The 24,968-nt window shown below is 37.2% G+C and overlaps 1 protein-coding gene and 1 pseudogene across 3 annotated transcripts in view; both read right to left on the reverse strand.

Annotated features, from left to right (window-relative positions):
* Nucleotides 1-1,570: 1,570 nt before the first annotated feature.
* The window catches only part of LOC119256889 (protein tilB homolog), a 41,556-nt gene continuing 18,158 nt past the window's right edge, over nucleotides 1,571-24,968 (reverse strand). Inside the window, exons 4-8 of one of the 3 annotated variants that reach the window (XM_037524632.2) lie at nucleotides 21,866-21,973; nucleotides 19,954-20,072; nucleotides 17,007-17,128; nucleotides 6,125-6,322; nucleotides 1,571-1,712 (exon numbers count right to left, since the gene is read on the reverse strand). In XM_037524632.2, coding sequence (XP_037380529.2) covers nucleotides 1,601-1,712; nucleotides 6,125-6,322; nucleotides 17,007-17,128; nucleotides 19,954-20,072; nucleotides 21,866-21,973 — 659 coding nt within the window. In that variant the 3' untranslated portion in view covers nucleotides 1,571-1,600. Of the gene's footprint in view, nucleotides 1,713-6,124; nucleotides 6,323-17,006; nucleotides 17,150-19,953; nucleotides 20,073-21,865; nucleotides 21,974-24,968 lie in introns of all 3 variants that reach the window. The other 2 variants (XM_037524631.2, XM_037524633.2) reach the window with 2 other exon arrangements.
* On the reverse strand, nucleotides 12,943-14,055 carry LOC119257049 (dnaJ homolog subfamily A member 1-like; annotated as a pseudogene).

A 24,968-nucleotide genomic window follows, 5' to 3' on the forward strand; every position in this document is an offset into this window, starting at 1 on the left:
AATAGACTTTATTTTTTAGAGCAGTTTAGGCTCAAGCAAAATTGAGGAGGAACAGAGATTTCCTATGTAACATTCACACATGGATAGACACCCCATTCTCAATATTCCCCATATGATATACATTTGTAATAATTTATGAGCTTCTATTAACACATTATTAAACTAAATACATACTTTATATAAGGGTGTTCTCTTGATATTACACACTGTAGGGTTCATATAAAGAAAATGATAACATCTAACGCTCATAATTTACAAGTCATTCTCTATTATCAAGGGAAACTTTTATTAGTATGTTTTAAAAAGAAAATCTTTAAATTAATCATAATTAATTTCCCTCAATGTAGTATATTATTCACAAAATTTCACAAGATGTTGTCAATAGTCCTGACAATGCCAATTTTTTTTTTTTTTGCAAGTCAGCTAGTATGCTTAATAGCTCTTTGGACTTTTATTTTGATTTCTTTTTATATTTGCTTTTTATTGTATTATTTTTATTAAGGTAACATTGGTTTATGACACTATATATGATTTAGGGATCTAAGTTCATACATCTTTAGATGTATATTGCCATACTATGCCCACCATCAAAGTACTAACAATCCTTTACTATTGGGTAGCAATACTTTACCTATATGCACTGGGTCACCTCCCAACCTTTGTTCCACACATGACACCCTCCACTCTGGTGTCCTTAATTCCTCAGGGTTTGTTTTGGTTTGGTTTTGTTTGTTCCATTATTTACTTTCTTTGTATGCCATACATTGAGTGAACACATCTAATATGCGGTTTTCTCCTGCTGACTTAGTTCTTTAATATAATCCCTCCAGATCAATACATATTGGAACTATGTTGAAAGTGGCAAGATTTTTTTTTTTTTTTGGTAGCTGAGTGGTATTCTATTGTGTATATAGAACATATCTTCTTTATCTCCTCATTTGCCCTTGGGCACTTAGACTGATTCTATATCATTGCTGCTATTGTAAATAGTGCTACAATGAGCATAGGAGGGAATTAGTGTTTGTGTATTCTTTGGGTAAATACCTTTTAGGACTGGAACTGCTGGGTCATACAGGAGGTCTATTTTTAACATTTTGAGAAACCTCTATACAATTATTCATGTAAGCTGGCCCACTCCACATTCCAACCAACAGTGTATGAGGGTTTCTTTTTCTCCTCACCCTCAGCACCACTTTTCATTGCTAGTAATTTTTATATGGGTAATTCTTAGAGCTGTGAGGTGATATCTCATTGTGGCTTTGATTTGCATTTCCCTGATGATAAGAGAGAAACATTTTTTCATATACTTATTGGCCATCTATATGTTCTCTTTGGAGAAGTAACTATTTAGCACTTTTGCCCATTTTTCGATTGGGCTAATGGCTTTCTTGTTGTTGAATTCTGTGAGTTCTTTTTAGATCGTGGGTATTAGTCACTTGCCAAGTGTATGATGTGCAAATATTTTCTGCCATTCATTAGGGTTTCTTTTCATCTTAATGACAGATTTAGTCTTTAGCACTATATTATTTCCTTGCTTGGGATCCTGCCTGTGTGTAGTATCCCAGCTCCTTAATTATTTTTTATCTTATTCAAATTTATATCATGATACAGTACACACTTTTGAAAAAATACTGGTTTGAGTTGGTGAAGAATCTTCTGGTAGCTTCAGGATTCCATCGAGCATTTTTAAATTTGGCAAACAGGAAAACACTCTAAAGCAAATGTTAAAAAAAAAAAAAAAGAAACTACATTGAGAAAAAAGCATTTTATTTCACATATTCTCTTTATGAGTGGAGTTTGCCTATTGTTTCTAGAAATATAAGCAGTTGTCACTTTATTCGGTTTAACTTTTCATTGCAATGGGATTAAATGAAATACTTTTTATGTTCATTGATTTGATGCCTCTGCTCTATCTTGTCTTCTCAGAGAGCTGACACATAACTCAGGATATCTAAGTGTTGGTAAGAGAAGTGCATACAATCTTTTATAAGAAAACTTCAATCTAACTTTTGTAAACTTGTGTAAAGGAAAAATAATGAGTGATTTTACACACTAGCAATGATAGAAAGAGATCATGATATATGTGCACATTATAAAAGTTTACAAAAAAGAAAAAGTACAACAAGCCTCTATTGTTCAGTAAGAGTTAAGGAAAAATTCTGGTTGAGAGGTGTAAGAGAAAAGTTGAGATATAACATTCTGCAGGGTTATATCCTGTTGACTAAGAACATTTTTGAAGTTCATTTTTCTAATTTACCCAATCACTTCCACATTCAAGGAGGGGTTCTTCACACCAACTCTATTTAAACTGTAGTCACCTACCTAGCAGTGTTAGAAAGCAGTGTTTTCTTTCAAGTGGACATCTTCCCTAGGTCTGGGAATTCCAAGGACACAGAGGAAATGTATGATCCTCAGATTTGCCCAGGATGAGGGATAATGAAATATCTCAGCAGACTTTCCATGATGGTGGCTACTGTTCCCACTGACTGCTTGATTTTCTTAGTGTAAAATCCTGCTGTAAAATCCAGTCAGTCCTCACAACTGTCAGGTCAGTTTTTATCACCCATTTTAAATAAGTGAGATAAAGTCTGTAGGTGACAGCAAGATGATTTAAATCTAAATCTTCTGGACACAATGTTGGATTTATCTTTCACTCCTAGCTACTGCTTCTTTTTAAAACATCAAACTCAATGAACTAAGATCATATTGATTTCTGAAAAGTGGAAGTAGAGTTTGACAGGTGTTGACATAGACGTGGGGCTGCCCACTCTCTTCTGGGACTTATACTATCAGCTCTATCAATGAGTCATTTCTTTTTAACTGTACTGCTTTCATATTGCAGGATCTGAAGTGAAGGAGGAAGGGAAAGACAATCATAATTTTAGGTGATGATGATTAAGAAAAATGAATACTTAAATAATTCTGATCATGATGTAAAATATTTATTTATTTATTTTTTTTTTTTATAGAGGCATGCTTTATTTATTTGTTTGCTGGTTTGTTTGTTTGTTTTGTTTATACATGCACTGGGTACAGTCAGAAGCGCGGGAGGGCGAGAGAATTCACCAGAGCCAGAGCGGGGAGCAGAGCAGGCAGAAGGACCAAAGTACACTGCTGAGGGGAGCAGCGGGCGGCAGGAGAGGTCTGCGCGCCATGTGGGACCCTCCTCTGGTGGCCGGGGAGCAGCCGGGGATCGAACCGGCGCCGCAGAGGCCGCGCGCAGCTTCGCAACCCAGCGCTCAACCGCTGCGCCACCGGGGAGGCCCATGATGTAAAATATTTAAAGGCATGTCCCAAATCCTTGACACAAAGCTATCCACTGATAAAATGATTGCTGTTATAACCCTGTGAGTTTTTGGTTGTGACTAAACCTAAGTGTGGAGGAACTTATTACTTCAACTTAGCTTTGCTCATCAGCATGAATGACAACTTAAATCTTGTCATATTTGAACATGACCACTTCATTTTGTTTAAAGTGACTCTGTATTACTAACTAAATATAATCTGGTTTGGTATAACTTGATTGTCAGTATTTAATCCACCTTGATATTAATCCAGTAGAGTTAATACTAGAAAAATAGAAGAACCTCACTGTATCCCTCATTTCCACATCATGAATTTTAATATGTAGTGTATCCTCAGGGCATACCATATTTCAAACAATTAATCTTAATATTGTTGTTTGAAGGCATTATTTGAACTGAGGCAAGTGACTGAGTTTGGGCTAAAATAGTATATAAAATCTCATATATAAATTAACAAAACTGAAATATAATACTGATAAATTATCTTTATGACAAGATGAATTTTTATGAACTATGTTGAAACATCAAGATAAACCTCCTTAACTGCAGGAAAAAATAATTTTAAGCTTCAAAACATTATTATGGTTAAATATTAGTTTAATATTAAAGCAGCTGTGCTACTAATTTTTACTATTACACAAAAGTAATTTGAAAATTTATTATAAGAAAACATGAAACTTTTCTTTCAGACTACTTTTGGGGGAGAGACAGCTTCAGTAATGAGCTTTATGTAGTAACAACACATATTAGAATTTTTATTTTAACAATTTTTTTTTATTGTACATCATCAGTTGAAGACACTAACAGAGGAATCTGGAATAAGGAAAATGTCATCAGAAAATTGAAATGTCATATGTGAAAGGACGTCTATGAAGAGGTTCTTTGTAGATGAAAGGGCAATAATCAGAAAAACAGGAGTGGAAACTACAAATGATATAACCATTTATATAACATATTAAAACAGATATGAGGTGACTTGTGATTATATGATGGCAAATAGGCTTCTAGAACACAGTTACCTTTTTTTAATCCTTTTTACTTCTTATAAATACAATAATAGTAATGGTCACAATTGGTTGGAGATAAATATGTGCCAATATTACTTTTTTCACACATCAGGGTTGCTTATGTACTATTTCTATCTTTAGGAATGTTCCCAATATTGATAATGGAATAAAAGTGGTTTATTTTTAGCAGATTTTTGAGCTTTTTCAGCCACTAGAGTGGATTGAATCAATTACTTCTTGTATTCACCTAATGGTGCTCTTGTGGCTCCAAAAAAAAGTGGAAAAAAAGAGAGGGAATAAAAAATTTCTGAGATTGCCACATGGACCTTGAAAGGAATCAATATTAGAATGTTTTAAAAAGACAATATTTATTTAATATTATGATAAATGGAAAGGGTTTGAAAGCCTAAAGTGAAACATCTTCAAACAGACAGAGTATGTTAAATAAAAGGGTGGTTGCCAGATGAAAGGGAGAAGGGCAGTAGGTGAAAGAGGTCAACTATATGGTGAATAATAAAAAATGGACTTCTAGTGGTGAGTAAAATGTAATAGACACAGATATTAATCAACATTGCTGTATACCTGAAATCCAGTTACTTTAATATTTTTTATGTCTTAAAATATTTTTAAAACAAAATATAACAGATAAACATTAAGAATGCATAGGTTTGTAAATTAGTATAAAATGAACACTCTTGTAACTATACTTCAGATCAGTAATACAGCTTTTCCAGTCACCTCAGAAGCTCTACTATGTATGCCATCTTCATTATAATCCTCCTGTTTCCCCTGAAGTGACCACTATCTAATATTAATCACTTTTTTTTTTTTGTTTTTCTATGTTTCTATCTTCTGAGGGTATATACTTGAACTCTATTGTCTTATCCATTTTAAATGTTTATAATTATTTTTTCCTGCTAATCATTATTTCTTTAGTTATATTGACATTAACCAGCAAATTAGAAACACCATGGCATGTTCGGCAAGAGAATGACAGACAGCAGAAGGAAGAGAAAACCTCTGTATTAGTAGGTATAGTGACACTTGCTTCCTGCTTTTTGAACAAAGGGTCCTACATTTGCACTTTGTACTGCCTCACGAAACTTTAGAGTCAGCTCTAAAGTTCCTATTAATGTACAAGTTTTCCCTCCATCTAATGAAATTTTTCAATGAAACATCTTAGTGAATGTGAAATCACATTAAAATAGGTGCCTACAAGGGACTACGGTGATGGTTCATGGGTGATGTGGTGATGGTTCATGGGTGACAGGGCTACTCCTGAGGGGAAAATTCAAATATTGTACAAAAGTGAACTACAATGTAAGAAAATAACAAAGTTTAATCAATAAAAATATTAAATAAAATATTAAATAAATAAAATACAGCAGTTATAAATTAATGGAAAATATATTAAATTTCTTTAAAAAGGCAAAAAAAATCACTTCCTTATATGAGATTAAGAAGATGAAGTTTTTTTTATTTTTATGTAGAAGAACTGGGGTGTAGGCCAGAGGTGTGGGGGAGTAAGATATTCACCAGAGACAGAGTAGGGAGCAGAACAGGTGGATCTACTGAAATACACTGTTGAGGGGAGCAGCGAGCAAGACAGGAGAGGTCTGCTGTGCCATAGCCGTAGTGGTGATAGCGCTGAGACTTAACCCTTAGCCACTGGGGAGGCCCTTAAAAGCATGAGTTTTTCAACACATAGTGTTATGATAAATGTTCGCTGAATGAAATTTAAGCAAATGGAAAAAACTGTAAAACCACATAATATTCAAAGTTTAAAAGGTGACAATACATTTGGGGCCTTACCGTTTACGGTAATTTTGATGAAACTCACAAGGGTTCCTCTTGAGCACAAGGGATTCCAGTGGAGTACAGTGTAAACTGGCAAGCCCAGTCAGTTTCTCAATGTGGTTTTCAGCCAAGGATAAATGCTGTATTTGAGGTATCTTTGGTAATTGCTTGAAAGATGTAAGGTGGTTTTTGTTCATTATTAAAATTCTGCAGCTGGATACAAAATATAAATATCTTGTCATTTGCTCTTAAGGAGGATAGTATTCTGCATAAGAGTAATTTGCCTCACCTAGACCATAAGCTCTCAAAGGAGTGACAGTGATGTTTGCTACAAATCCATTTGTGAAAAAAGAAATATCTATGTGAACATATAACAATAATAAGTGACTCATGAAACTATAAGCACTGGACTCTCTTTACTTTTCCTGTGTATAGACTCAGAACTTAGTATAGTGTTTGGTCCATGGTGGATTAAGAATACATCCTGAATAAAAGCGCATGACTGCATATATCAGCAATGTGAAAATTCATACAAAGAAATATTGTAACTTGAGGAGTCCATTACCATGGCAGCAGAGTGAAGATACTAGGCTCACCTCCTCTAAATACAACTAAATTTCTTTCTTTCTCTTTTTTTCTTTTTTTGGTACCCTCGCCGGTGGCCAGGGATTGAACTGGCGCTGCAGAGGCTGCAGGCAGCCTCGCAACCCAGCGCTCAACCGCTGCGCCACCAGGGGAGGCCCATTACAACTAAATTTCAATAAAACAAAATAATAAAAACAAAAACCTTGAGGGAAAAACAGAGACACAGCATACTCTAGGAATAATGGTCTGACTGAAAGGTCTAGGAAAAACTTTACTTGAAATTTGTTTATATTTATTACAGGCAGTTGAACCCAGAAGAGAGCTACTTGTGCAAAAACCCAATACCCAATACCAACTGAGTCACTGAGTCATGTATATGCCAATATCAGGCACTCCTAAGACTCAGTATTGCATGGGATAAGCGGTTATGTGGGTTGGCACCCAGGACAGAGGGTGCACTGTTGGAGAGCTGCAGAGTAGAGGTGCAGAGTGAGGATTACTAGATTGAGACTGATGCTCTCAATAAAGAGCAGCTGATGCCTGAATTGTCCGGGAGATGTGGGTCAGAGCACTTGGGTCTCCATGGGGATGAGACTGAGATATTCTAACCACCTGCCACTCCCCTACCAGGGCTAAAGGCAAAGTAAAGGAGCACATGAACAAACTTGAGCTCAAGAACCTGTAAATAACAAGAGCAAACACCCCAGGATAAGACTCAGTGATGAAAAATAAAGCTAACCTCTTCCGACCTGTGACCACTATCAACCCCTGCCCAGGACTACTTCTAGTGCAAAAAATAGCCTACAGTAGAAGTGGACATGAGAATGTAAGAGACATTAACACCTAAGTACTAACTAGGTGTTAGTAGAACTCTGGCACCCACAGTCATGAAGTTTGAAATTCCTGAATTTACTGGAAGTGATCTTTGGTGTCCTATGTCCCCAAGTATCTTTCATACCTACTACTTCTCACCAGAATCAGTTCTCAGATTACTTCTACAGGTGCAAAGGCAACAATCTGAAAATATATCCTTATTAACAACCCACAAAAAATTAAAATTAAAGAGACTACAAAAACATACCACAAAGTCCAGAGAGGGGAAGATAACTGACAGGAGCTTCAAGCAAGCAGAACTATAGAAAATGACAGAAGAGTTCAAGATGATAGTTCTAACAATGCTTATGGAACTGAAAAAAAAAAAAAAAACTGTGATACTGTAGGGTAAGGTAAAAAAGGTATCAGGCTTTTCTGCCCTCCCGCCATCAGGATAGATGATGGATCCTTGTCCTGAATGCATGCCTGATGGTGGGCACCTGGAATAGGGCGTGGGCATAGGTAGATGGGATTCACCTGGGCTAAGACTGTGCTTTTAAGGGCGGTGTCACGGGGATGCCAGAAGCAGCAGAAACCGAAAGAGAAGCCAAGATCACCAGAGAGCCCAGATAGAGTGAGGATTTGCTGGGGACTGGGAGGCCTGCCAGCCTCCCGGCCCCCCAGCACCCCTGCCTGCCATATGCCTGGTGAACCCCAATAAAAGACCTGCAAAAAACCACTGAGGACTCTGACTCCTCCTTTACTGGTCTGCATGGGATCAGAAAACCTGCACTGTGCCTGTTCCTGCCCCTTACAATTGGCGTAAGTCGGCAAGATCCATGTAGACGGGTATTAGAGCCCTCCGAAGACCTGGAGGGACTAAGGAGAACAGACTGTTTGCCTGTGATGACGCTGGAGGTGCCATGGCAGCACAGAAGGTGGACACCGTCCGGGAGCTGCTGGACGAGACCTCGCATGGAGAAGATGCCCGAGAGGACCAGCCAATGACATGGGAAAGGACCAGCCAATGACCCCTGAAGCAGCAAGAATCATTGGCAAAGCGAGACCACGATTCGGAGCTCACCAGTGCTGATGCAGGGAGAGGCCAATGAACTTGGCCTAATGGACTTGGACTGATGGACTCGGACTGATGAACTTGGACTGACAATCCCACCAGAAGGCGGAGGAACTTGCAGGTTGATATGTTTTGGGACCCTGGGGGTGGAACAGTTTCGTTTGTAAACCCCAGGAGATGGGAATCTAGGGGTGGCCAGTGGGCCTTGATGGCCAAAAGCAGCCTGTGTATGCCCAGCATCTAGGCGGAGGAGAAAAGCCAACTGAAAAGGCAAAAGCTGGTGCTGATGCTAAGTTGAGAAGCCCTGAGTGGCTGGTAAGCAGCCTGAGTATGCTGAAGACCTGTGAGTCTCGTAAAATCACCTGTGGGTGATGCCCTGCTCGTTGTCGGGTGAGGGTGAGGAGCTGAGGAACCCGTCCTTGGGGGACCGGTGGGGAACGTGGCTTGGGGTGGAGCCCAAGCCGCATGTAGAGTTTGGATCCCCGACCCATGTGCTTGTGCAGTGAGTTGGCCTGAGTGCAGGGGTCTGCGAGTCGCATTGGTGGCTGTGAAGGCCAAGTGTTGGAGCGACTGCAGACAGAAACCCTGAGGGTTGGCGATTACCCCCAACAGAATAGAATCGCCAATCCCAGAGTGAGTGCATCCTGGGGGTGGATGCGGTGTGTGGCTTGTAGCCGAGACTACAGCCAGAGAAGGCCAGGAACCCCGACGGCTCCTGGTGTGTTATAGTAGATGCTGTGAGTGATTCCCCTCCCTCGTATGAGCAGTGCCTTAGGCAGCGGATTTGGTGGCTCATCTGCTGGTACCAATAATTGTCTTTTGCACTAGGTTGGCACCCTGCCTGGACTTATTTGTGTTCTGTTGTATTTTGTTATATTGTGATGTATTTGCTTTTGTGGGCCATGGCTGCATTGTTTGTTTGCTTAGAAAATTGCATATATATGTAGACTATATGGCAGAAAACCCTGAGAGGGTGGACTGTAGGGTAAGGTAAAAGGTATCAGGCTTTTCTGCCCTCCCGCCATCAGGATGGATGAGGGAGCCCTGTGGTCCTGGGTGCATGTCTGATGGCGGGCACCTGAAGTGGGCACACCTGCGCTAAGAGACTGATTTATAAGGGTGGTGCAGCAGAGTGCAGTGTGGTGGTGGTGCGGTGTTAAGGGTGGAGGAGTGGAGTGTACAGAGGAGTGCGGCGACTACAAACAATGGTGAAGAGCATGTGGCTGCTAGAACCGTTCATAAACCTGCTCGGAATGGGTTGGTTGCTTTACAGATACATCAATTGATGTGATAAAATTCAACACTGGGATTTATGATAAAAACTCTAAACAAGATGGGGAGAGAAGGAACCTATCTCAATTTAATCAAGGCAACATACTACAATTCAAAAGTAAATATACTACTTAATGGTGGAAAAACTAAAAATTTTTCACTTTAGATTGTGAACAAGACAAGGATGCCCATTGTCACCACTTCTTAAATATTAGAGACTTTGGTTAAAACTATCAAACACTGGAAATAAAAAGAGAATCCAATTAAGACTAAGTGAAACCATAATTATTCACTAATGATATGATATTATACATAGGAAATCCTAAAGGCTCTATCAAAAAAAGTATTAAAAACAATAAATTAAAAGAGCAAAGTGGCTGGTTACAAAATCAGCATACAAAAATCCATAGTCTTTTTATATACAATGAACAAGAAGCAAAAGAAATTAAGAACATAACTCCATTTATAATTAGTTTACAAAGAATCAAACTAACTGAGTTAAAGACCGATACAAATAGAAATACAAGATGTTACTAAAGGACTTAGTGACCTAAAGAGATGGAAGGTTATCCAATGCTCATGGATGGGGAAAATCAATACAATCAAAATGACTGTTCTGCCTAAACTGATGTATAAATTTAATGCAATCCCCATCAAAATATTTTTAATTGAAAAATATTGAAATTTACATGTAACCACAAAACAGCAAAAGCAGCCCTGAGAAAAAAGGAAAAAAAGTGGAGGTTCACATTACCTGACTGCAAATTACAAAGCAACAGTACTAAAAACAAAATGGCATTGGCATAAAATTAGGTAAATGAATCAATGAAATAGAATATAAAGTCCAGAAATAAAATAAATGAAAATGCCATCCCTCAATTAATGATAAAGCAGCCACGACCATGAAATGGGGAAAGGACAGTCTCTTTAATAAATGGTGCTGGGGAAAATGTAAAGCTACACACGAAAGAATGAAGTTGATCATTCAGTAACCTCATACACAAAAATAAACTCCAAATGGATTAAAGGCTTAGATTTAAGATCTTCAGCAATAAAATAAGAAAACAGTGTAAATATGATCCATGATATCTATGATAAAATTAATTTTGTTGACTTGATATGTATGGCATGGGAACTAAAAACAAGGGGAACTAAAGACAAAAAGAAACAATTGGGGTTAGCTAAAGTTATAAAGCTCCTATAAAAGAAGCTTCTATAAAAGAAAATGTAAGATGATTAAAAAGACACCCTATTGAAAATATCTGCCCAATGTATAACTGATAAGGGGTTAATATCCAATATATATTTTAAAAACATGTAAAATTTAACAGTAAAATAACAACCCAATTAATAAATGGGCAGTGAAATAAGTCAGAAGGAAAAAGAAATGTTATCGGATGGTTTCACTTCTAGGGGGAATATAGGGGAACCAAATGAGGGACTAAGAGTAAAAAAATAACAATAAAAAATGAAACAAAACAATTAAAAAGACAACTACAAATCAGAGATTCTGCAGGGGAGGGGAAAAGGATTGAGACCAGGGCAAGAGCCGGAAGAGCACAGGAGAATATGGTGATGGTGCATGGGTGAATTGGTGGTGGAAATTCTATGGGGACTACATCTGAGAAAAGAAAGCAAACATTGTAAAAAAGAAATAAATAAACTTAAAAACATAAATGGGCAGCAGATAAGAACAGCCAATCCAACAGAGGATATCTAAAAAGGCAAAAGATGAAAAAAGATTCCTCCTCACTTCCAGTAAAAGAGATGCAGGTTATAAGCACAATGGGATTGCCATCTTTTGCCCAAAAGAATGACACATATTGAAAAGATCTCCAACAACTATTGGAAAGAATGTGGAAAAAAGGATACCTACACTGTTAATGGGAATGTAAACAGGTACAGCCTTTATGCAAATCAATCTGGATTTTCTTTAAAAAACGAAAAATGCTCAGCATTTTTCCCATTCTCCGACATATAGCCAATGAATACAAAACTCTCAGCACAAAATTCATAAAACCACAATGGCCATAGCCATGTTATTTAAAATAGTTAGGACACGGAAGCAGCTAAAATGTCCATTGATGGATGATTTCATCAAGAAGATGTGGTGTATTCACACCACAGAACACTACGTAACCCTAAGGAAGAGTGAAATGCAGTCATATTCAACAAAATGGAAGGAGTTTGAGATAATTATATGTAACAGAGTAACAATAAGAATGCTGGACATTTATATAGCAGACAATTGAAAATGTAAAACACTTTCATAAGCCAGTGGACATCAATAAACATCCTGAGGATTCTGAGGTTAAGAAGAAGGGGAGAGGAAAGGCATAAGGGTATACAAGGAATGGTGGGGGAAAAATAAAATAAAATTTCAAAAACATTATAACTTGTGAAGTGGAGATCCTATAAATAGCCATTTTTCTGCATTTAAAGTCTTTTTATACATATAAAAGAAAGCTAAAATGTAGGCTTAGGAGAAGTATGTAGTAGGCATTTAAGGTGAATGCATTTTGTTCTTAGCTTTTATATTTGAGTTTATTCTTCGTTTACCATTAAAACACTACTATACTTGAACATTACAACAAAAACTGCAAGTAGTGAAACCCAGAAGAAGTCTGACACTCACACCAAACACCCCTAGAAATGAAGGGGAAGTTGGGAATTTAGGCAGTTAGGGCCACTGGAGACCACAGCCTGGATAACACCCTGGAAAACAGGAATTTCCACAGGCTGGCCTGCCCACCCCCCAAGAAAACATTTGTGTTGACCAAGATTAGCACCACTTGACTGTCAAGAAGACCCTGGCCCCAATTAATGACTATGGCAGAAACCAATCAGAGAAAACCTGCTTTACAGTTCTGCCTATCTGAAAGAGACACAAAGCAGAGCACTACACCGCCCCATTTCAAACAAACAACAAAAAATAAGCCCTTGCTTGTTGGCCCCCAGCGGCTACATGCACGGGACCCCTCTCCGCTCAAAAAGCTTTTCTGTCCTTCTCTTTATCTGTCAATAACTTTCTTACTTTTCTGCCTAACTCTGGTCTCAATATTCAATACTTTCCTTGCTGAGACAATATTCAATACTTTCCTAACTTTTGGGGTCCGGCTCCCAGGCCCCAGCCCAATTCAGGATGATGTTCATCATCCTCATGGGCTTCTCCATTGTAACAGTGTCTCCTTCCTGAGTTGGATTAAAGTCCACCAGTTCTACCTCCTGCATTTCATCAGTCTCTTCTACAGCCTTCTTTTTAGGTAGTTTTTCTGGTAATGAGTTTTTCAGGAGAGTGGAAGTCATTTTCAGGAAAATTTAACTTAACTTCAATGATTAGGTGACCCTTCTCTTGTGGTCTATGATAATGGGCATATCTTCCTTAAGCACACACATAAATTCTCCATGTTTGACAATCTGACCTGGAATAGAGATGATTCTCATGGTTTGGTTGTCAAGAAGTCACAATGCTTCAACCAGCGTCATGTCTCCTCCCATGATAAACCAGCATGGTCCTTCTGATCTAAAACAATGATAATCTCTCCTGGCTCTAGTCCTGGTTCTTGGTCTCCTTTACCAGGGAATGTTGTCTTCTGGCCATAACTTGTCAATATGAACTCCTAGAATCTTGCCTCTTGAACTATCTTCCATACATTATGGCTTTTACATCTATCTTTAGGATTGATCTACTCCCCCTGGACCCTGGCATTCCATGCACAAAAACTGAGTTTGCTACATCCTTCCAGGTTCCATTTGAAGAATTCTCAATTGCATTCTAGTACCTTGCTAGTTGAGACAGCATTTTACTGCTTCTTCTTTCAGTCTTCACATTTGTCAAAAATCACAAATTCTTTTGCAGAGCTACTTTTCTTGTTTATGATCATATAAATCTCCTAAAGTTGCTGACAGTTGATGCATAACATCTTTACCATTCCTTTCTAACTGCACTATTCTTCCCCCTCAAAACATCAAAGTTGTCCAAAAGGGAGCCAAACCTACTACCTGCTCTACCATTGTTAAGGGCCTGTTCTCTCTGTCATAGAAGTCCTTTTTCTTTGTGTCAGAGATCATGTGATAAGCTTGAGAAATCTATTAAAACTTCATTTATTTGGAGGTACTTTAAGGCCAGTTTCCTTTAAGTCTTTTTCTGTTCTTCCTGGGTGGCATTGGGTTTGACAGCCAAAACATCATAGTAAGTGGTTTATTCTGTTTTCCATTTTCACTGACTGCTCAGTCAGTGAGCAGGCTGAGGAATGAATACATTAAATGTGTATAGTTTGTGCAGCTGCTCCTCTTCCTGACTGAATAAATTTCCCTACAGATAATGCTTCACAATATTTTTTGCCTTAAAATCATAATTGTATGAGATTTTGCAAATACAAAAAATAATTCAAAATCTATCATTGACACTTTGTGTCAAGGAAAAAAATTCTTCATATATGTTGGTATTTAATACCCTAAGGGAAGACAGGGCTAATTATTGATGGGTCGCAGACCTTGCAAAGACACATGAAAAATACTAATTGTTAATGGTAAAGATGGTGTTATACAGAAAGAAGACTGCTTTATCACAGCATCAGAAAAACAAATCCAGTTTGAATCCATCCAGATGTCTTATAATTTTTTCACATCTATCATTTTCATTGTTCTTGTTTCCTTCCAAACCCTCTCTATATTGATATTCTACAAACTGCTAATAATATCTTTGATAACTTTTGAATCTGACTCTTTTCCCAGTTGCACATACTCTGTTGGAACATGTTAGTGCTATGACAATTTCTAATGAAAACCAAGTGCCAGCAGTTCCTGTCATTCTTCCCTCTCTCCGTTCTCTGAAATCTGTTCCTTTCTCATCTGTCAGTCATTCCCTCATATTTCAATGTATATCCTTCCATCTGCTCAGTTTTTCAGACTCACCCCATCCCTGGCACCACTGGCTAAGCAGTAAAATAATTATAGGGGAAGAAGAGTAGCAAAGCAAGTGTGGTTTCCCCTGAGGTTGAAGGGAAGGAGGTTATGAATATACATACTGACATCTTTTTCTCCCTTGATAGATTGATATGACAGATGTGAAGTTTGAATAGCAATTGTATGATTTTACATTGTATATCCTACTTCTAAAGAAAGGCCAGAAGAACACATCTAGAGAATACTGAAACTAGTATCTTATAGTGATCACAGCAGTTTTCCTTTCTTTCTTTCTTTTTTTTTTTTTTTTTTTTTTTTTTTTTTTTGGTTTATTGCTTCTTTAGTAGTCATGAAGTGAACACTGCAATCTGGCTGCTACACTTGGAAAGGGATAAGAAAAACATGGAACTCAAAGAACTGAACGGAGAGCATAAAGGTTATAGGATTTTTCAAGCAGTGTAGGAGTGCAGTTAGGATAAAACACAAGTCAAGTCAAATTTATTGGTTTGTCCACGGTCAGCAGTGGTGCTCTTCTTGCTTGTCTGGCCATTCCTGGACCTAAAGTCCTCATGGCTTCAAGAGTATTCACGCCCTCCTTCACCTTGCCAAAGACCACATGCTTGAATCCAACCACCCAGTCTTGGCAGCGCAGGTGAAAAACTGAGCCATTTGTGTTGGGTTCCAGCATCTGCTATTGACAAAATTCCAGAACCTGTACGCTACAGGATGAAATTCTCATCATCAAATTTTTCTCCAAAGATGGACTCGCCTCCAGTGCCATTTTGGCGAGTGAAGTCACCATCTTGGCACATAAATCCTGGAATAATTCTGCGAAAAGAGGAAACTTTATAACCAAATCCTTTCTCCCATTGCTCATGGCACAAAAGTTTTCTGCTGTCTTTGGAACTTTGCCTGGAAACAGCTTCAAGACCACGTGGCCTAAGGGCTCACAGCCCACAGGGATGTGGAAGACAGCCCTGGGCTTCACCATGGCTGTGCCATGCGGCAAGTCTGGCAGTGACGGTGTCTACAAGGCCTTCTTTTCTTTTCCATTAAATGGCAAAGATTAATAAACTTTGATTAAAAACTTTGTCCTACTCACATGTACTTAAAGACACAAATAAATGAACTAAATGAAACAAAAATAAACCTTTAGACTACAAGACAAAATAGTAGGGAAGGGGGAAGATGGGTGAGTAAATCAGGTGAAAGGGATCAATGTATAGGGATGGATGGAATTAGGCTTTTAGTGGTGAACACGTTAATATAATGTACTGTAAAAAAGTTGATGTATAATGAACACCTGAAATCTATATAAGTCAATTGTTATTTCAATTTAAAAAATTGAAATAAACTTTGAAAATAAAAACTAAGAAACATAAATAAATACAACTCCTATACAAATCTGTCTAAAGTTTCTAAGGTGTTTTAAAAATAATCAAGGTGGGAATATCTGGGCACATCGTATGTCATTACACATCTGCTGTGTGCCAGACCATCGCCCTCTCCTGTGTAGTTGTGACAATCTCTTTTGTTGAGCAGTCTCAGTCCAGGCTCGGAGTTCTAAGATTAACCCTTCCTTCCTGTGGCTACTTGACTTCCCTCATCTCCTAATTTTCTCCTGAGTACACTACACCGTTTGCCCCTCTAATAATTACCAAAGGGTCACTCCACTTACCTGCTATGCCTGGGAAATAGATGGCAGCTCTCTACAGAAAGGGTAGAAAGGGTTCTCATACAATCCTGAACAAACACATGTCATCTTTAATAAGAGGAGTATGGGACCCTTAGAAGACTAAGGACCCTGTGTGTGTGTGTGTGTGTGTGTGTGTGTATGTACATATATATATGTATATATACATTACAGTTTGTTTCTGTCACTGATCAGATTTCCAACCCCTACCCCTCCATTAGAATGTGACCTGGACACCAAGACTCTTGTCAGCTGCCAAAAAATCTTTCTAGTTAACAACACAAGGGACATGGCAAATTTTATTGCCAACATGATTCCATGATTACAAATTACTCCTTAAAAATTGATTACAAAATTAGGTTGGGAAAAAATAAACTTTTTTACTCTAAAGTGTGATATTTTGATATACAAATATCTTTTTGCCTTACTCAGGCATCACTTAGTAGTAAGCATCAACTTTTAAAACTTTTCACAACAGGTGCACACAATGTTATCCAAATAGCAAAGATTTAGCTTTAACTTAGTAACTGGACATATCAGGGAGCAGATACCTTGGCAATCTTACGGCACTTAAGTCCACTAATGAATTATCCACTAGCCAGAGGGTTTCAACTCGAATTAGTCTTCTAAGAATTCTTTTAAAATTTTCAACTTGATAAGGATCCCCCAAATCCTGAAATGAAATGTTCAAATTCTGAAGGACAAACAAATAAAAAAATCAAGTTTTATCATCTTTTAAAAATAGTTATTAATCAAAAATTGTTGCATATTTATTTTAAACAGGTTATTTTCACATTTTTAAATTTTGTACTCTAAAATACTCACACATACAAATACAATTATGTAGCAGCAGTTCTCAAGGGAGTGTAAAGATCTTGACTGTCCTATACTTACAATTACATCCAGTGTTGGATGTGGAAGGAGGGTGGAACTAAAAACAGATTCTGAAACACTCTAGTGGGGAAGAGTGGAGATGATAAAGTTCTGTTTGGGAGCTTCTGGTCTAGTTCTCTTTAGACCTTTTGGAAATACTCAGAATTATATTTTAAAAAAATTTCAAAATAAGATACCACTATTTGACAAATGAAAACTATGATTTTGCTTTTAATTGACAAGGAATACAATCCTAAAAGACATGGCATCTCTCAAATATAATGGACATTTTATTTTCATTGTTGACATCAGTCAATTTTGATGCAACCGAAATTAAAACCACTCTTGGTGATAAAATGATCTTGTAAAAATCAACTTATTTCCATATTTAAAAAAATTTGGCCTATTACCACCTCTTGTGTTTTTATTATTTCCTATTTTCTTATAGGTATAAGTGGAATACACTCTAAATACTTTTGAATTTTAATATTTTCACTTATAATAAGCAATTCCTATTCTAAGTATTTTAATGGCTACCTAATATTCCATAAGTGGGAAAATCAGTTTATTTAAATATTTCCATGTTGAGAATGGATTGACAAAAGAATGAAAGCAATTCATTTACAGAAGAAAAGAAGATTAGCACGTAAGGAATGTGCTAATCAAAGACATACACTTAGATAGTACAGAATTTTCTATATTATATTCTTGCTTAAATTTTAATTTTTGTTATTTCTAAAGATTTGTTTATTTATGCATAAAAGAACCAGGGTATAGGCCAGAGGTGCGGGGTGGGTGGTGAGAGGATTCATCAGAGACAGAGTGGGGAACAGAACAGGCAGACTGACTGAAATACACTGCTGAGGGGAGAAGCAGGCGAGACAGGAGAGGTCTGCTGCACCATGAAGGCTGGCCGGGGATTGAACTCGTGCTGCAGAGGCTGCAGATTGTTTCATAGTGCTGTGCTTAACCCCTTGTACCACCAGGGAGGCCCTATTCTTGCTTAAATTTTTAAATAAGTATAGGTAATGACTCTGAAATAGGAAAGGTTAGTTTCTTATAAAAGAGACCAAGGTTTATTTTCTTATAAAAAAGACAGAGCCTTACTTTACTATTTGTGTTCCAAATCTTTTTTAAATCTCAGAAAATACATTCTAATTCTAGGAAAAACAAATTTTTAAACTGTTCTCCCAAATGATAACACAGTTCTACAAAATGACAGGCTTTATATAAAAACAAGACTAAAAATTAACTTTAGAATTTAATATCTATTTCTGTCAATGAAAAATATTGAACAAAATAATGTTTTTTTTTTTTAAAGTATGAAACAATGTAATTGACTTTTTTGGGGGGTAACATTGATTTACATTATTGTTTGTATTTTGGAAGTATGGGATTCCTTCCATTTCCACTGCTGTTACCATAGCACTCCCACCACTAAAGCACTCATAGTCCATCACCATAGTCCATTATGTGCTCACTAATCCTTATTTCTCTCTCCCTTTGAATGTCTCAGTTTTATAGTCTGCTTTCGAAGACTAGCTTTTGCTTTATCTGACCCTTTCTCTGGTTTCCCTATATCCCACATGTAAGTGACACCATTGGTATCTGTTCTTCAACTACTGAATTATTTTACTGCATGATCCTTTCCAGCTACATTAATGTTGTAGCAGTTGGCATGTGTTTCTTTTTTGATCACTGTATAGTGTTCCATTGTGTATGTATACCACATCTTGATCCACTCATCTGTATCTCCTACCACAACTGTGCTTTTTCCAATATGTGTTTTCAGAAATGATAGTAATTATTTATATATTTTGATACTCTCATTTGGTGAGTATACATTGATGAGTGCTATGTCTTCCTGGTTTATTGTTCCTTTAATCATGATATAGTGCCCATCTCTGACCAATTACTTTTTTTATTTTTTAAAAGATTTATTTATGCATACATGAGCTGAGGTACAGGCCAGAGATGCGGAGGGTGAGAGGATTCACCAGAGACAGAGTGGGGAACAGAATAGGCAGACTGACCGAAATACACTGCTGAGGGGAGCAGCGGGCAAGATAGGAGAGGTCTGCTGCGCAATGTGGGTTGCTCCCTGGCTGGCTGGGGATCGAACTTGTGCTGCAGAGGCTGTGGATTGCTTCATAGTGTGGTGCTTAACCCCTTGCACTACCAGGGAGGCCCCAATTACCTTTTTTAATGGTAAATTCTTTTGTCTGATATAACTGTGGTTGTCCCTGCTTTCTTTCGGGTCCCATTATCTTGTAGGATTGTTTTCTAGCCATTTATTCTGATTCTATGATTATTTTTGTAGCTCAGGCATGTTTTCTGGAGATAAAAGATGACTGGATTTTGTTTACTAATCCAACCAGATAATCTATCTTTTAATTGGCAAGTTCAGTCTATTCACATGCAATGATTATTGATATATGAAGGTATCTCCAGAAAGGTGGTAAAAAAAAAAAAAAAAGATGGAGAAACCCAATATCACTTACTTCAGAGAAAGCTCTGAGAGGGGTTTGAAATTTTGGTATTTATGTTAGTAACTGCCCTTTTAAAAAAGATGTCAGAATCAATCAATAACAAAATGGGCTTTTCTCTGTTTGTTTAAGCTCTTACCGTACATTCTTCCCAGTTTTCTTGTATCCATATTTTCCATTTAATTTTTTCAGGGACTCTTCTCTGTGGAGGCAAGGTACATTCCTCATGTTGCAATAGCAACTCTTCTGCAGGAGGTCCTATGCAAAATCAAATGACAAGATCTTGGAAGTAGTAGGTTTAGAGGGACAAGACTGACATCATCACTTGAAACTTGGACAGTTGTTTTAAAATTCCATTAAATGAAAATTTGGAAAAACATCATTTTACCCATATTAAACCCAAGTAGTATGAGAAATAATTAAGTTTGATTAAATACACCCCTGAATGCCTGACCTGGTAGGGGAGAGGAGATCATGAGAAGGGTTCCAGGGTCTTGCCACATTGCTCATTTTCAAATTGTTAAAATTATGAGTCTTTAAATTTTCATGTTTCATGTTTTAAAAACTATCACATTTTCCAAGCAGAATTACACTAACCCTCTGATTTGAAAATACTTAATCATATTCACAGTTAATATAATAAATAATCAAGAGATTATTAATAAACATTTATACCATCCCCTTCTCTTTTTTTTTTTTCTTTTATTTTTTTCTTTTATTTTTTTTTTATTTTTTTTTTTAAATATTAAATTTTATTTTGATATTCCCCCATACAATTGCAAACGCCCCATTCTGACCCCAATCCTTCCCCTCCCGCCCCCCACCCCCCCCATCCCCTTCTCTTTTATTCTTCCTGCTGCAGGAAGCTTGAGGCACCTATGATGAAGTTATTGTCTAGGCTTGCTTGTCACAAAAAGAGATAAATATAAGAGAAAAATAGCAAACAAATCCACAACCTTATATCCTTTTTATTTGTTTTTCTAAGTTTAGAGTTTTCAGGAAAATATAAAGATTTTAGAATATTTTCATTTAAATTATTCATAGTTATGTTGTTATATTCTATGTTTTTTTTTTTTAAAGATTTATTTATTTATTTATACAAGCACTGGGCACAGTCAGAAGTGCGGGAGGGTGAGAGAATTCACCAGAGCCAGAGCGGGGAGCAGAGCAGGCAGAAGGACCGAAGTACACTGCTGAGGGGAGCAGCGGGTGGCAGGAGAGGTCTACGCGCCATGTGGGACCCTCCCCAGTGCCCGGGGATCGAACCGGCGCTGCTGAGGCTGCGGGCAGCCTCGCAGCCCAGCGCTCAACCGCTGCACCACCGGGGAGGCCCTATATTCTATGTTTCTAAATAGATCAAAAGTTAACTTTAGTTAATATTTTACCTGTATTTTCTTTGTAAAATCCAAGTAAGCATATTACTAAGAACAATGTGAAAATTAAAATACATAGTATCTATATTTTTACTAAACTACCCCCAATTGTGGCCATATATTTTGAGGTTCAGAGGTAACTGAGATGTTTTTCTAGAATGATTTAAAGGAGAAAGGAATGACTGTAATAATGACAAAAGTCAACATGTAAAGTTAACTTTAGCCAACATAAATTATTTCTAGCCCAGAAAAAAATCACCAGTATAGTGACTTTAATCTTCACATATCTTTCTCTTTAGAGATTCTGAAGTCACTCCTGATTTTTTCTTTTGTTTTTTAACTCAATTAGTTACCTTGTCCTATTGGTGTTCACCTTGAGAAATTTCCCTTCCTTTTCAATGTCCAGACCTTCATACCTTTCTCTCCAACCTGTAACTACCTTCTCTTGGTCCCAGGGGTTTGCATTCTTCTCTCCTTCAATATAAATGTCACAATTTGCTGCTTAAAACTAACTTTTACCATAGCATTCATGTCTTCAAAATATTTCAGAAATTTCTTAATACCTACCAAATAAAGATGGAAAGTCATGCTTATCAATCAAGCCTTCTACAATCTTCTATTTCCATTTCCAAACTCATTCCCCAATCTTACTATCTTTCAAATCAGATGTGCACAAACCTCCAGTGTTAAGCAAAGGATATTCTGTTTCCAGTCTAGAGTAGTGTGGCATATAATTGAGTGACTCTAGATGACTGATTTTAATTTTCTGACTTTTAGTTTTCCAGTCTGCAAAAACACAGAAAGACTAGATCAAGGACCCATCAGGGACTTGGGTGAGAAGATACGTTTGCTTATATTTATAATGTCTTATAAAAATACTGATCTTTAACACTTTCAGGTAAACATGCTTTCTAATTGCCACATAACCCTACACTCTACTAAGCTGTCCTAGGCATATTTCACTGTTAAGATGTCAACTAGGACCCTGAAATCAGTCCTAGACTACATGATTTCAATCCCCTCCCAACTCTAACATTTTGTATATCTGTAAGTCATACCTGGTACAATTTGTACACAATTCCCCCACTCCAATTTTCTGCAGTAGATGATTCCTCTCATTTCCAAGATGAAAATAATACAAAAAAGCATAGTGAAGCCATCAAGAACAAACTTTATTTTTGTGACAAGTTTGACTGGACTACAATGGCAGGTAATGAGTCCATTTTTGAAGGAGTTATGGAATACAATAAAGGAAAGTTCAGTATTTCATTGTATTCACATAAACATCAGCTCTTCCATCAGGCTAAGGTGGAAGTTAAGGTTAACCTGCCTTTTCAGGCATTTCTTTCCCAATGATCTATACTACTGCCATCCATAAAATATCCTAATACTGAAAGCAGTAGTATTCCAACCAATTTACAGACAAATTATCTTTGTGTTGGGAAATTGCAGCTAGAAGCCATTGAACTTTAAAAGCTGGAATAACCACCTAACTAGAGACCTCTAGCCCTAATGTCTTTAAGAACGCCCTCCCTAAACTTGGTAGCTTACTTTGTGTAATAGATACCCCAAATTTATAAAACTCTGAGCATATTGTTTGTTTGAGTTCTATTAATCTTCTGCTCTTTCAAATATCTCTTCTTAAAGAAGCTTTCAAATATTTCTTTGAAGTTGGAGGCCAAAGGTCACTTCCCCTGTGAGTTGTATTAAATTGGATTTTTTTTTTTTTTTTTTTTTTACTCAGACCTAGTTGGTGATTGAAGATCTATCTTAGCAGCTGAGAGCTACAACCTGGAATAGCTGATAGACCAGGGATATTGGTTTTGCAATTTGGACTTGTTCTTTGCCCCTTTATATATAATAGATACAGAGTGAATTCACTTGCTGGGGGATTTTCAGACTGAAAGAGTCTACCTTAAAACAATTCTACCAACTGTTTATTCTTTTGCTACATTTAATTGGGAGGAGATAAGTCTAGTTTTGATCTGGCAATTAAAGTCTTGGTAAATTACTTTTTATCACACACTAGATAACCTTTCCTTTTGTAAGAACTCTTCCTGAATGTACTATTGGGGCAAGAGAAACCAACTGAAGTAGTCTTAAAAAAAAAAAAAAAAAAAAAAAAAAAAAAAAAAGATTTATTTATTTATTTATGCATACAAGAACTGAGGTACAGGCCAGAAGTGTGTGTGTGGGGGGGGTGAGAGGATTCACCAAAGACAGAGTGGGGAACAGAACAGGCAGATCTAATGAAATACACTGCCGAAGGGAGCAGTGGACGAGTCAGGAGAGGACTACTGCACCATGTGGGTTGCTCCCTGGCCAGGGATCAAACTCATGCTACAGTGGCTACAGATAGCTTCATAGGTTGCATCCCACCCCCTTGAGCCACCACGGAGGCCCTGAAGTAGTCTTAATGGGTATTTGTGGATCTAAGATATAATAATGACAATTCTTATCAGAATCTTTTAAAATACACTTGTTACCCACTTCACAAAATAAACTTAAAGAAAATTCAGGGCAGCAAACTAGGGATTTCTCTTTTCTTCATGGTGTGAGGTATTGAGAATTTCCATTATTTTCCATCCACTAGATCATGCTTCATTCGAACTTTTACTACTAGCCACTTAAGAAAGATTGTGTGCTGTTAATGATCTATGGAAAGAAATGTGCTTTATCTCAGCAATGCTATGATGTTTTCTGCATGAATTGCTACTGTGGTTATTACATGGGATCAGTTTTGCTGAGAGACAACATCAACACATGAATCAGGGAAGAAGAGATGCCATTGGATTCTCTTCACACATTCTCATTTTCAGTTTAGTCCTACATTTTACTTTCCTACATTTTACTTTCCCATCATACTCTCTAATTTCTTTAGTACGTAGTACTCATTAAACCTCAACTCTATTTGTGTTCAGAGTACAATTTATTTACACTTCATTGTGGCTGCCACAATCACTCCCCCCACCCCCAACACACAAGCACACACATAAAAGCCAGTGCCCTTACTTCATCCAATTTTTTCACTTTCTATTCAAATTTCTTCCTTCTCTCCCTTCCCACAAGCCCCCTGTTTCTCATAAAATGGCTATCAAATCATCTGCAACAAAATCTCCTGTGATAATTTTTACAAATGCAGGCCCGAGAATCCCACTCTATACAACCTAGAAGCTTTGGGATTAATACCTGGCAATCTGTATTTGTGTATACCTCCAGATAATTTGTCCACACTCTGAAATTTCAGGACCAACTGAACCCTGACCACATTATTCCCTGAGGTAGCACTCTTTGGTTGGTGAATTCCTTATACACATGACACAAACTCCACTGCTTCTAGTCTCCTCCCTAATCCCCTATAATTTCCTTCTCTTGAAATATATTCTATGTTCCACAAAAAAAATTCAAATTTGTCTTTAGTAATATCAGATATTGATAGCATCTATTGTTATTAGTAGATGGTGGTACTGTCAGTGTTTAGCTATAAGTGGAGCTAACAGCTAAAACATATTTTACTCAAAGTTTCAGAAAATGATGCTATTTTAGTCTTCTTTTGTTAACTGAATAAGTGAAAAAGAAAGGCATTGTGTGGGTAAAGTAGTGCAACTGAGGGGGGAAGTGGTTAGATGAATATATGTAAATCAACCTTTTCAAAATTATTGTTAAAATTGTACAATATAATTGCACAACCACAAGTCTGCAAAAACAGATGGAAGATAGCCAAACTATCTGATGTTTTATAAAGACTATTTATAACAGCCAGAATTATTTTATCAAATTA

Source organism: Talpa occidentalis, unplaced genomic scaffold, assembly GCF_014898055.3.
Source record: "Talpa occidentalis isolate TD23 unplaced genomic scaffold, MPIMG_talOcc4v2.1 talOcc4.4, whole genome shotgun sequence".
Classification (NCBI taxonomy): Eukaryota; Metazoa; Chordata; class Mammalia; order Eulipotyphla; family Talpidae; genus Talpa; species Talpa occidentalis.